Source organism: Danio aesculapii, chromosome 5 (genome assembly GCF_903798145.1).
Source record: "Danio aesculapii chromosome 5, fDanAes4.1, whole genome shotgun sequence".
Lineage (NCBI taxonomy): Eukaryota > Metazoa > Chordata > Actinopteri > Cypriniformes > Danionidae > Danio > Danio aesculapii.
The window spans coordinates 36,797,315-36,812,668 of NC_079439.1; the positions used below are offsets into that span (position 1 = coordinate 36,797,315).

A 15,354-nucleotide genomic window follows, 5' to 3' on the forward strand; every position below is an offset into this window, starting at 1 on the left:
GAACTCCAAGGTTTTATTGATTCTAAAGAGCCCTAAGGAGAAGAGGGAGAATAGAATATGACTAGGAAGACAAATAGAGCTGGTTGTCATCTGCATAACAATAAAAAACTGATTCCAGATTTCCTAAAAGAGGCGATAAATAAATAAATAAATAAATAAATAAATAAATAAATAAATAAATAAATAAATAAATAAATAAATAAATAAATAAATAAATAAATAATCAATAAATAGACTAAACCACTACATTTTTAAAATATAAAATAACATTTTAAAGCATCAGAGTTTTGGTCTAATCGCTTAGATTTTATTAAAACCGTCTTCAAAACTGTTAGATAAATGAACTTGTCGTGGTTTTGGAATAACAGTAGGGTGAGAAATTAATGACAGAATTTTCATTTTGGCCTGAACTGACCCTGTAAAGATATGACGTGGTGTGACTTATTCAGTACAGAAGAACAAACAGAAAACGCCTCTTCAAATAATCAGTATTCTTGAAGTAACACATGGTTAATGAGCCTTCAAGTTTGACCTACAAATTGAGCAACTCTGTTCATACTGTATTTACTCCCAAGTTGAGGTCATTTATATGACATTTTATTTTAAACAACAATAAAGTGTTATCGCAAAGTAGTATCCACTCGGGTCATAAGAGCAAAACAACATGATGACATTGAGGGAGCGAACACTGCACTACGTGGACACAGTTCAAGCATCCCAGACGTTTCCATTATGGCGCTTTATTTACTTTAAAGCCTTTAAAGTCGGGTCAGCATAATAATTAAAGTAAATAGCAGCTTTATACAATGAAGGTGTTGCCGGAGTAACAGCAGTTGAAGGACAAAGCTAGACTGTAATTTCGCCAGCAGGTTTGCTTGTGAGAAATGTTAAATTCACAAGTTGAGATGAGCATCGCTACCCGAACAGGTGTGGAAAATAAACTTTATGCAAACTCTAAAAGACCAGCGCTGGCCAACTGCTCCGATACGATCAAAATACTAATGAGAGACACTCAATCATTCCCTTCTCAGTGTATTCAGGTGACTCTCCTCATACAATCATCCAGCCAGGGAAAGGTCACTGCTTTGGTTTATAAGAGGGGCAAAACAAGGACAGCCAGATCTTGTAATTGCGACCAGCATTGACCGATGTGCTCAAGTACTTCTGGGAAATTCCCACTCAGAAGTTCGGAAGTCATAATAACATTACGTACGTTCCAGGGACTTTTTTTTTATTTCAATTAAAATGGACTGACTAGACAATTTCATATTGGCAGGAAGCTCTTAGAGCAGGTGTAAATCAATATAAATAAAAGCAAAAACTGTACATTATGTGTACAGTACAAGAGCAAATGAATTTAAAGGTAATGCCAACCTTGAGAGCAACATATTATGATCAAAGAAATATGCCATATATATATATATATATATATATATATATATATATATATATATATATATATATATATATATATATATATATATATATATATATATATATATATATATAAAACTTTACTGTGTTGTTTACTTTTGACCTGATGAACTCACAATTTACTTCTTATTAGTTAGTAAGGCAATTGTTGCAGAAGTTGAGTTTGTAAAAGATTATAAAGGATGATAATAAACTGCAAATAAGCAAGCTAATAACCAATAGTTAATAATTAATAATAAAAATAATAATTACCTCTGCAACAACTGCACACATCTCACAATTAATAATCTGTTTGAACCTCTCCAAATTGGCTTTAGCAAATTTCAACAGAAACAGCCTTAATGTAAATGCTGATATATTGCACCTTCATTACAGCAAATTTATCAGAGAATTAAGATTTATGAACAGCTTGTTCTTTTGAGTCAAATCTTTTCAATCAATTGAATCAGTTGTGCCTGTTCATTGAAATGTTTTAGTGAAGGTCACAAATGATCTGCTCCTTGCTGCAGACACTGGCTGCCTATCAAATGGTCTGCTCCTTGCTGGAGGCGCTGGCAGCCTATCAATTATGATTCTTCTTGATCTTAGTGCAGCCTTTGACATGCTGGATAACTCCATTTTACTTTCACGAATGAAAGCAGAGTATTTGTTATTACGGATTTCACTATTGACACTAGAACTACTGATGCGGTCATTTTGACCATTTTTAATTTTCACAGTTTAATAGCTTTATTGAAATAAATTGAAATCTAATTACCTGACATTGACTTTTAACATTGTAATTTTATTAAAATGACAAAACACAAGAGTTATGATTATGTCTACCTAGAACTGCCAGAACTAACAACAAGAACTATCAGCTTTGATGAGGCTGAGCGTGGAATCATGGGCCTTACATGAACTAGCATGAACTAGTTAGTACTCAATATTAAAAACTTTTTATGGTTGTGAATCAAAGTAAGGCATAAAGTCATCAGAGCAAAATCAATTTGCTTAAACAATTGCAAACAGCAGAGCTTTTATTATGCCACAATCAACCACTTCCGGTTGTTCCGTTCATGGTCACATGGGGAAGAAGCAGTGCTGTTTTATCATACTAAATACATTTTAGGGTTCTGTTATAATATTGCTCTGTGCAGTCTAATAAAATTGTTAAAAATTAAAATTACTTAATCTGTGGTCTGTTAAAATTCTTGACTGTTATTGGCTCGAGGGTGTGCATTAAATTCATTGAAATGCTTCAGTGCATGTCAAGTCAATGATTATCCCTTATTTCTCTGGAATTTAACATTCTTTAAAACATTTGGGATCATGCAAGAACATTCGTCTGCAAAACAACACTGTTCTAATGGCTTTGTGACTTATCTTAAGTTTTTTTGCCACTTTCTATTAACTTCCGCCTTTTTAGGGGAAAAAAATGATTTCCAGATGTACTTTGTATTTCACATATACTATTTGATTACGGTTTTATCTTGTTTTTTTAGTTCACACCCACATACATTGTTAGACCTCAGAATGAGAGTGCTTGATGAGGCCGCTTTTGCTTTGATGGAAAATGTAATCAGGAAATCAATCATTTGAAAGGTGCAAATATTCCAACTTGTCATTTCACACATACTTATCTGTGCCATGAAAAATAACACTGCAACAGACACAGACATCAAAGACTAGACACTTTTCTAAAGATAAGAAGAAGAGCAATGAAAGAATAGTTTTAAAAACTATGCAATAATAGTTTGAAAAACCAAAACAAAAAAGAGGAAGTACAGGGAGGAGTAAGACAAAAACAGAATTACAGACCAAGTGTAGTTGGAGGCAACTACACAAAGTTTAAAAAGTGTGTTTGTGTGTGCGCGCACGTACACAAACATTCTCATAAAGACATGACCAAGAATTTGTCATTCAGCAAATTCGGACAACTTCAACATTCAGGTGATGCAACTGAATTTAATTCTTCAGAAATGCTCGTTTACACTGCATATATACAGCAAAGAAATTATGAATTTCTAGTCTAAAACAGTCACACATCTAAATAGACAAGTAAAAAAAAACTACTCTACAGGGTTACATAACTGTTGAGAGTGAAATCCACTTCCAAACACATTAGTCAAATGAATAAAAATGATCATCAGAAATCTGGAGGTGACATTCCATCTTGGCTCACCTTCAAACAGAGTGTTACAAATTGCTCTCTTTTCTCTCTGCTTTTCACGGCGCCTGCACCACCCATAAAAGTGGTCAACACAAACTTCATACTTAGCAGCTCTCTCAAAATATGGTGTCAGGTCCGAAAGCATTTAAGTTGCCATCTACCACATTGTCCGCCCCTTTTGCTTTTAACCACGTCTTTAAGCCTTCACTCATTGACTCCACATTTTAGATTTGATCCAGTAAAGGAATGATCACTGTAAGAGACTTGTATATGGATGGAAAATTTGCTACATTCCCTCGGCTGAAACAGAAATTCTACACTTTTTTAGATATCTACAGCTGAGAAACTATGTTCGTACATCCATCTCCCACTGAACTATTAGCAGATGAACATGATATATTTTAATTGACCCTTCGCTAAGCCACACCCAAAAACCGCCATCCACTAATTGTGGCTTAGCAACCGTAGCTACACGCAGGGGCTCTGTCAAGCTTTCGAGTGAGGGAAACAGACCAAAGCGTTGTGCATATTGTGCAAATCTGATACCCGGTATCCTAAAAGTTTGGACAGTATGGTGGAATTTTTCCCTTTTCAAAACCAAAAACCCAAGAGGAGAAATGCCAGCGTGGATCAAGCTGTGTGAGGGGTGCTAAAGGAGCGGAGTTAAGTTGGTTTTGTTTGATATTCCTGACACATTCAGTGATAGACCGACAACAATAACTCACACCTCTTACCCTAAACAGATCTAAACTGTTTGTAGTTTCCAACAAAAATACAAAGCAGGTTATGTTTCACAGCTGTCTTTTTCTTCGCTCGATATTATGAGCAATGCTCCGTTAAAGCCTTCGCCATAGTAACGTTAGTCATACTAATAGCGAATAGGTCATAATGACATGAGTTATTGATCCGAAAAATACGAATCTGCGAATCTGTTGCTAACTTTACTGATCTTCATATTTCCATCTATTTCAAGCTCCGAATATTTGAAATTACAAATCAACAGAACAAAACAGAGATGTGATCACAATCTGAGCACTTGCGATCTATATACTTTACCAGCAGCTGTTTTTCATTAATTTATAGAGCACACAAACATACGGACAGTAATAGGTAACTTACTGTACATTGTTATGGGTCAATGATGCTACTATTCAGCACAAATCCATCAGTTTCCCCTTTCTGGCTGTTCTTTCTATAAATGAATTATGTAGAAGCACTGTGTGTTTCCTCCTCAGTATAAAAACGCTATTTTTCATTGCACAGCAATTAATCTATCAGGCTTTTTGGCTAAAAATAGAGAAATCACGGTTTAATTTGTTATTATTAGATTATTTTTAAATTTCACCTCTCTTGCTGAGCATGAGCTAAGCTGTTGAATGGTCAGCGTATGAGGCTAAGCTAGCTTCAATTTTGATTGAATTATTCTCTAATCGGTTGCCTATTATGTCGTGAATATACCCCTATAAGGCATGCTGCAGTCCTTTTTTGTCTGGCTTTCTCGGATATCTCACCTGTTCTCCAAAAATGACATTATATTCCTGGGCAATGTCTGACAACGGCGCATACACATTGTAAAATCCGTGCTAGGCACGAAAGCTTGACAGGCATAGCAACAGTAACTAAGGAGGAGGGCGGGGCTTAGTGAAGGGTCAATTACTTTCTGCCTCTCCTGACGCCTCTAATTTGATTTCCTACTTTAAAGATGTTTTTACTGGTCAGTTTGACTTATCTACCTTGTATTTGATAGACTCCTGGGAGAAAGATTTGGGTATTTAGATTCCCAATGAGGACTGGATAAAGTCTATCTAGGTCATAAATGCATGTTTTATTAACTCAGGACACCAACTAATCCAATAAAAAGTAGTACATTGTCTTCATTATTCTAGGGTTAAGCTTAACAAATTCTACCCCTCCATCTCCTCTAACTGTAACACATGTGATTCTGCGAAGGGCTCCTTGGGACATCTTTTTTGGTCATGCCCAAATCTTTTTCAGTTTTGGAGTGAAATTTTCAGATTCTACTCTAAGGCTTGTTCTTGTGACCTCGTCCCTGATCCAGCAATCACTGTTTTTGGTTGGTCTGAATCACTTCGTGGGTTCAGAAAGCCTGGCTTTCTGAATTCTCAAGCACATTACATTTAGAGAGATTAAGACACAATCTTTCTGATAGCATTTCTGGCTTCAAAGCCACCTGGAAACCCTTTTTTAATTATCTGTCAAATGTCAGATTCTTACAGCAGACTCTTATCTTGACTGTCTAAACTAAAACCGAGATGAGATCATGGGAGTCGACAATGGACATATGAGCATGAAAAAAGACAGGATATTAAAGGTAAGATGACTGAATGGGTTGGAAAATAAAGGAGATAAAAAGACATCTGCAGATTGAAATGAATAGGCATCTTTGGCTTATCAAACCCAGAAACTTCCACTGCTTTGATAACTCTGCCATGATAACAATAAAATGATCTACAATAATTCCAACATTTAACAGTGATTGTCTGTGAGGATTATGTAAATGTTTTGAGCGTGTAAGAATAAAAATACATACTGGTAGGAGTTGATTTGTACAAAAGCAGACACTTGTGATTGCTGTAGAACTGAAGAGTTGAATGAGCCTGCAAACTCAGTATCACAGGATCATACATGCTAGTGTATTGCTTCATTTCCAGCATGGGAGACTGTTGGGCATGTCCAGAGTGAGTTTAGATTGAGTAATTTATTATTCTATGCTGGCTTAAACTGAGAAAGGTCCAATCAATCTTCTAAACTGGTTCATCCGGTCCAAAAAAAAAAAAAGGTTCAGAAGAATGAGTTGTTTGTGAAGCATGACTTCAACTTGGACCACAGCACTGAGGTTGTGTGGATTACAGGTAATAATGATGAAACTAATGTTTACTTTCTTACATTGACAGCATTTCGCTACTTAAGACCTCAATGAATCATCAAAGTCATCAAAATCATGGGTATTACTTTTGCTTTTCCTGCAAAGGTTTTCATTTTATTTACATTGTTGGGGGGACTTTCAAAGTGCTGGAAGCCATTGACTTCTAAGCTCAATTGACTATTAGCTAAAAATCTTATTTAAATTTCCAACTCATTTATATGTAAAAAAAAAAAAAAAAAAAAAAGAATTAAAATAAATGTCACTTACACTTTTACATATATGGTAAACTATAAGTTTGAGTTACAATTTGTATATTTAAGTTTTCTAATAAAAAAAAGCTAAATTTAGGATATTTCATTAATTAAAAAGCTCAACTTAAACCATTGAAAGCTAACTACAAAAAAAATGACAAGTGACAGGTAACATTTTCCCAGTCTTAGTAGGGAGATCAGAGACTGGCCAAACTGCCAAACTGGAAGCTATATTGAAACTAATCAGTCACCTCGTTCTCCTTAAATGCCCAATATAGTGTAATTTGCTTTAGTTTTAACAATGTTATATGAGTATATTGGATCAGCATATCTTAAATATATTCTTAAATGTGCAATATATATCCTAGAACAGTGAACACATTTCTACAGTGCGTGTACAATGTCACAGTTTAAAAATACTGCTTCAGCTCGTCAATGCTAAATGCTGCCTAGAGGGTCGTCAAACTGCTTTTATTTCCCCTGTACATTACAGGGTCTTAAAACTGTCATTCATTATCGTAAAACAGGTTTACTATTCATTACTAGTTGCAAACATATTAATGTGATCTATAATGTTGATTTTTCCTGAAACAACCCACTATCCGAGTTTGTTGTGGCATTACTTTAAACAACATTCAGAGAGGGAGGCAAATGCAACACATCATATTACACAAAATATGTTTCAGAAATTAGATGTATCAAGGCATGGTACATGCGTTTATGTGTGTTTTCTGAGTGTGGATTTGAACACACCATAATTTTTATGTGCAGTCTTGATCTTTTAAATGATTGTGTTTGTCTTTCAAAATGTCTATTCATTAGTAGACTTGTTTTCTGAATATGTTACAATTTAAAATGGCTTTGTAGACAAATATAAAGTTTGCCTATAATTGTTCTAAATGTAACAATTATAGAAGGTATATAGAAGGTAAAAGTTATAGAAGGTAAAAATCTAAAGGTAATGCAACATATTTCATTTGTATTTTTTTCTATATGTGCCTGCTACATTTAGCTATTTCTGAACAAAAAAATGAAGCATATATTATAATGACTTCTTAAGAAATCTTTGGTGCATTCAAAAAACATGTCATCATTTACTTAACATTCACTTGTCACAAATCTTTTTTTTTTTGTTGTTCTTTCAATCTTCTTTTGAACACAAAGAAAGACATTTTGAAAAATGTTAAAAACTAGTAACCACTGACTTCCATAGAATTCATTTTCCTAGAATGGATGTTAATGGTTACCAGTTTCCAACATTCTTCAAAATGTTTTCTTTTGTGTTCAGCAGAAAAATAGTACTTTTTTTGTTGCATGAACTGTCTATTTAAATACAGCTACTAAATTGTAATAGAGCAAAACAATAGTTTGCCTACTTTTATCAGGCATATTTACAAGATTCATTTGATGACCTAAAAATCTCAAATCATGTGTAATTTTGTTTTACTTTATATCCTTTAAACTACACATTAGTCATTTAAAAAAATAATAACATTGAGAAAGATCACATATTCCTTTACATATTTAAAGAATTACAGATCAGATTATGTATGCATATGAATATATCTGTTAACCTGGCAGATTGTTAAGCGGACACTTGCATTTAACAAGCCTTCTGTGTAGATAAAGTTCATTTCATAAATTTAAACTGATGAGTTAACTTAAGTTAAACCTTGTATACATGTATGTATATGCACTTAAATTAAAATATTTTCCTTCACTACAGCCTGTTTATAACATTTAATTGTGCAGGACATACATTTTCACAAATAGGCAATTGGTAGACAGGTGGCTACATATAAAGTTGAAGTCAGAATTATTAGCCCCCCTAAATTTTTAGCCCCCCTGTTTATTTATTTTTTTTCCCAATTTCTGTTTAACGGAGAGATTTATTTCAACAATTCTAAACATAATAGTTTTAATAACTCATTTCTAATAACTGATTTATTTTATCTTTGCCATGATGACAGCAAATAATATTTGACTTAATATTTTTTAAGACACTTCTATACAACCCAAAGTGACATTTAAAGGCTTAACTAGGTTAATTAGGTTAACTGGGCAGGTTAGAGTAATTAGGCAACTTATTGTATAATGATGGTTTGTTCTGTAGACTATCGAAAAAATATATAGCTTAAAGGGCTAATAATTTTGACCCTAAAATGGCCTTAAAATTTAAAACTGCTTTTGTTCTATCCGAAATAAAACAAAAAAGACTTTATCTAGAAAATAAAATACTGTGAACATTTCCTTGCTCTGTTAAACATCATTTGGGAAATATTTAAAAAAGAAAACAAAAATCAAAGGGGAGTTAATAATTCTGACTTCAACTGTATATAAGGACTTCAGCTCTAATTCCAAGTAAATGTGACTCATGAACTGCTGGATTAAAGACATTCTGCAATAACCCCTTTTCGATCACCACTGTGCTCTTGAGCAAGAGAATTAAACCCAGTGGGGCATTCCCTACATTAACACAAAGGAAAGCATCTGCTAAATGGCACTGTTAATTTATGCTGATGCAGGCATCATTCTCAGGACTGCTATTTGAAATCTGCTGTGTTCTCAAGGATTAATAATTCCATCTAGAGTGAAGGAGAGGTACAGTATGTCCATAGTGTTCAGTCTGCGAGATACAGTTTGTGCGGTACCGGCACACAACTGGATGAAAGGAGAAGGGGAAAAAAACCCTAATGTCAAAATGTTCTGTTAAAAAGCCACAGATAAGGAGTGAGTTTGCAGAGTGAAACTTGAGGAGGAGGAAATGAAAATAGCAGTCAGTGAGAAAGGCAGAGGAGAGGAAAAGTATGTGTCAGCACAACAGCTGCGTGTCTCTACATCTGCAGGATACTCCACCATTGCAGATTCGCCACTTACATTAACATCAATTTAACACTGTGAACTAAAATGACTTTCTGTTTTCACCTGGGACTTCATCTCATACAACACGGCATCCTCTGGTGTGAGCTGAACTGCCTCGTCCCACTTCTTCAATGCCTCCCAGTTCCTACAGCAAGCACACATGCAGAAAAACAAATCATTTAAAAGATCAACACTGCACATAAGAACTACAGTGTGTTCAAATTCACACACAGAAAACACATAAACACATGTACCTTGCCTACTTGATGCATCTAATCTCTGCAAGCAGCAGGTCACTTCATTCATTTAAACCCTGAAATCAATCTGCAATTAAAGCTCATGCAGTGTAGCTACAGACCATGCTTAAATCTGTTATAATAAATGGAAAATAAAATGGTATCTATTTTAGTAAAACTCAAACAAAAAGTTAATCTGTTAAACTGTGCAGCTAATAATAATGCAAATAATTATCATTTTCACTTCATGTGACACCAGTAAATATATATTCTTTTCTTTTTGACCCTAAAAGTGCTGGAAGCCTTTGGCCTTTTATGAATCACTTAGTACCAAGTTTCAACTTAAAATCATCTTTAATGTTTCACTAAAGAAAGGGGGAGGGGCTGATAGGTGGACTACATCTTGGATGGTCTAAGAGTGTGTAAATAAAAAGCATTTTTCATTTTTTGGTGAACTACCCCTTAAACTGACAATATTTGACGTCTTTTTTCATGTTGTTTTTTTTTTCATATGTGTGTATATATATATATATATATATATATATATATACACACACACATATATATATATATATATATATATATATATATATATATATATATATATATATATATATATATATATATATATATATATACACACACACACATATATATATATATATACATTTATACATATATAAAGTCAGAATTATTAGCCCCCTGTTAATTTGTTTTTTTTTTACCAATTTCTGTTTAACAGAGAGAAGATTTTGTTCAACACATTTCTAAACATAATAGTTTTAATAACTCATCTCTAATAACTGATTTATTTTATCTTTGCCATGATGACAGTAAATAATATTTGACTAGATATTTTCAAGATACTTCTATACAGCTTAAAGGGACATTTAAAGGTTTAACTAGGTTAATTAGGTTAACTAGGCAGGTTAGGGTAATTTAGGGTAATTAGTTGTTGTATAACGATGGTTTGTTCGGTAGACAATCGAAAAAATATATATAGCTTAAAGGGCTAATAATTTTGACCTTAAAATGTTTTTTTTTTATTCAAAACTGCTTTTATTTTAGCCGAAATAAAACAAAAAAGACTTTCCCCAGAAGATAAAATATTATCAGACATACTGTGAACATTTCCTTGCTCTGTTAAACATAATTTGAGGGGGAAAAAATGCCATGTAACCCAAGGTCTAAGGTAAAAACTGGATGTTTTACATGTCACTGCAAGCATCATCTTTCATCCCTCCAGAAAAAGCTTACAAAAAGATTATAAATGTGTTTTAATATCTCATCAGACAAAGAAAAACAGTTTTTCTTACTACAAATGACCACTACTAAAAGGAGAACAATCTATTATAACTACAGTACAATTAGATTTGTTTGCCTTTAACCTTTAGATAAATATTACAGATGCTTACGTCATAAAAAAATAAATGTTATAGTACGCAAAGGAATGTTCTTGGGGAAAAGGGGAAATGAGTCATAGCTTTTCCTAAAATAAAACCATAAAAACGAATGAAGGAATGAAAGGAAGTGCTATTTGATTCTACAACAAGGCTGTTTTTAAATTCGTAGCATGTTTCTAATCTTACGTATATAATTTTGACAGTAAACAATCAGGCTTGGTTTGAGGAAGCAAACCCCCGACCAGTGTTAACAAGTCAGCTTTCCCTTGCTCTGCTTGTTGTGAACAGATTCCTGGTTAACTAAAATAAACTGTGTAAATAACAGATCAGCAGTTTGCAGGTAAATTTTGTGCCTGGATGATTTTGTCAAAAAATACTGCTTTCTAAGAAAACCAAAGCAATTACTGCACCTGCGTCATTAATGGTTAAAGTGTGAGGTTCAAATTTCAAAACATGTCACTTTTTAAAATGCTTGTCATAAAGGTCAGACATTGTTAACACATTAATATACTAAAATAAAGAATTTTTAAACTTTCCAACATCCTATAATTCTTTCGTTCAAAATGAACTCCTGTATTTACCTAGAAACAACGCTAGTGCTGCTGAACATGCAGCTGTGCAAGTACAACATGCTGTTTTTTTTCTCTGGGAGTCCATAAAACCATCCAGCTTCTTAAACTGTGCCATATCTCTGTTTATCATGCTAATAATATGCAGGGATGACTTTTTAAGACCTGTGGAACTGATCTGATAAGGGCTTCCTATAAAGGAATGTATCAAATCACCCTCCAGGAAAGGAGAGAGTCACTTGAAAAGAATTTACTAGATGTTTTTCAGGTACAAGATTGTGAAACACGTCATAAGCTATAGAAAGAGAAAAAGTACATAGTGTTATTGCAAAAGTAGGCGTAGGTATGAGCAACGGTGCACGTCCTGTCACACTTCAAAGCTGATTGGGCAAATTAGTATGTCTATAAATAAACCACAAATTGATACTACACCAGGAACCATATGTATTTGTGGAAATAATTTGAACAGTGCCATTCAATATATTGAACATAATGCTGTGGGCACAAAGGTCAGCCAGCTGTCAGTTCATTCATTCATTTTATTTTTCGGCTTAATCCCTTTATTAATCTGGGGTCGCCACAGCGGAATGAACCACCAACCTATCCAGCATATGTTTTACTCAGCGGATGCCCTTCCAGCTGCAACCCATCAATGAGAAACACCCATACACACTCATTCACACACATACACTATGGCCAATTTATCTTAACCAATTCACCTATACCACATGTCTTTGGACTTGTGGGAGAAACCGGAGCACCCAGAGGAAACCCACGCGAACACGGTGAGAACATGCAAACTCCACACAGATTCACCCAGCCGAGGTTCGAACCAGCGACCTTCTTGCTGTGAGTCAATCGAGCTACCCACTGCCCCACCACGCCACCCCAGCTGTCAATTTAAATGAGATTAACACAATGTCTAAAAGTATGCTTGTGCAGGCATGTGAAAATATCTTGCCATTTTTAATAGCCAAAAAAAATAAAAATACATGTACAGTATGGCATGTGTGAAAGTGTGTTTGGGTGTGGTTTTTGTGAAACCACAAATGTTTTGTATGACAGCTCACATAAAGAAAGCACTTACTTAAAACAGGTAAAAAAAAAAGAGTCTCTGAAATAATCGGAGAATTCATTGCTGTTCATAAATGATGCCCTCATTTAGTAAGAGTGTACATGATCTTTCAGCCTCTGCCCTGTGTTAGACAGGAACACCATAAATTACACACACTCAAACACAACACTGAGCTGGATGCATTTGGATGGACTCAACCATGGAAGCATAGCAGAGGTTCTCAAACCTTGTCCTGGAGGTCCAGTATCCTGCAGATTTTAGCTACAACTTGCCGCAACACACCTGCAAGGATGTTTCTAGATAGACTAGTATGAGCTTGATTAGCTAGCCCAGGTGTGTCTCATTGGGGTTGTAACTAAACTTTGCAGGACACCAGCCCCCCAGGACCAATATTGAGAACACCCAATCTATAGAGTTGTAGCAGCAAATGTAACCTGGTAGGGCTTGAAGTCTGATGACTGCTTCACTATTAGCACCATTCAGTTGTAAAAATGTGATTTTGGTTATGGTTTATGGATGTCACTATAGAAAGTCCCATTCGAATATTACACCATAAAGATCTAGAACTTTTTTATGAGCAACAGTAATTCAATAATCAGATTGTGATGTCATTGTGAACAGTTTAAATATCAGTTTTCTCAGTCTCAAATTACAACCATCAAATTGTATGTTAGATTTATTCTTGGCATGAAGCATGAAAATGAATCAATGAAGGCATAATGTGTACACTAAAGAAATTCTGTTTGTGCATTTATGAATGTTTGTGTAAAAAAATGTTTGTTATGTTCATTTTTCAAAAATAAATGTATTGCATGATATTTCAATATACGCACACATACATATACATATATACACATACATATATATACACACACACATATACATATATACATGTATATATATTATTATGTACTGACGTCATTTATCTCATATGCGCTCTGTCGCGAGGGAGGCGAGCGCGGGTATTTACATATATATGTGTGTGTGTGTGTATATGTGTGTGTGTATATATATATATATATATATATATATATATATATATATATATATATATATATATATATATATATATATATATACATACATAAATTTGTAATCAGCCAATCACATGGCAGAAACTCAATGCATTTAGGCATGTAGACATGGTCAAGACGGTCTGCTGCAGTTCAAACCGAGCATCAGAATAGGGAAGAAAGGTAATTTAAGTCACCTATAACGTGGCATGGTTGTTGGTGCCAGATGGGCTGGTCTGAGTATTTCAGTACTGCTCATCTACTAGGATTTTCACGCACAACCATCTTTAGGGTTTTCAGAGAATGGTCCAAAAAAAGAGAAAAATATGCAGTGAGCGGCAGTTCTGTGAGCACAAATGCCTTGTTGATGCCAGATGTCAGAGGAGAATGGCCAGATTGGTTTGAGCAGAAAGGCAACAGTAACTCAAATAACCACTCGTTACAACGAGGTATGCAGAAGAGCATCTCTGAACAGTCTGATGAGACTCAATTTCTGCTGCGACATTCGGACGGTAGGGTCAGAATTTGGCATCAACAACATGAAAGCATGAATCCATCCTGCCTTTTATCAACAGTTTAGGCTGGGCACACTTTGGGCCTATTAGTACCAATTGAGTATTGTGTCAATGCCACAGCCTACCTGAGTATTTTTGTGGACCATGTCTATCCCTTTATGACCACAGTGACCATATATATATATGTATATAAATAATGTATACCCTGAATTATATGCAGAGCTTATAAGAACTTCTTCTTTTGGATCTATTTTGGAACTTTTGTGCTCGACCCTGCTGCAGAGAACTGTGATTTAGTGTAATAGCATGCTGTTGTTTATTTACTGTTGTTGTTGGGGTTTAAAAGGTCATGTGAAGACATTTGGCTTACACTTAATTTTGATAGTCCACTTTAGACATTGTTTTAACAATAAGTAGCTTTTCAACTTCCTGACAACTAACTCTTTTGAAAGTTTTAGTAGAGCATCAGCAGACTACTAGGCTAGGTTAGGTCAAGTTAGGTTAGATTTAACTTTAGATTTAAGGTTAGGAGAATAAATTGACATATTGTTGCAAAGTTAGTAGTAGAATGTCTGTTAAGTGCTATTAGTTATTAAGCACAGAGTCCACTCTAATGACAACTGACTGACATGCTGTCAAAAAGTTCTTTACAGTTAGTAGAAGGTATGAAGTGGAATGTACAAGTTAAACTGAGCAGAAAATGTAAATTAGTAATAATCGCTTCAATTGTAAACACAGCCAATAATTCATTAAGCAAACATCTACAATATCACATTACAATGTGTTGGCACAGAATCAATCACTATGATGTCTGGAAAACCCATCATTTCCTTCATGAGGATGCTGGGACACTTACAGCAATTTTGAGCCAGAAGTCACGTCAAGCTGAGAGATGTTCTTCACTGTAAACGTCATCCTTAACATAAGTGACACTATGACGCTTCCATGTAACTATGT

General features: G+C 34.5%; 1 protein-coding gene across 2 annotated transcripts in view; it reads right to left on the reverse strand.

The window, feature by feature from the left end:
- ttc33 (tetratricopeptide repeat domain 33) overlaps positions 1-15,354 on the reverse strand; it is a 37,443-nt gene that overhangs the window by 11,564 nt on the left and 10,525 nt on the right. For both annotated transcript variants that reach the window (XM_056458085.1, XM_056458084.1), the window contains exon 3: positions 9,650-9,731. In XM_056458085.1, the coding sequence (XP_056314060.1) occupies positions 9,650-9,731 (82 nt within the window). The remainder of the gene's footprint in view (positions 1-9,649; positions 9,732-15,354) is intronic.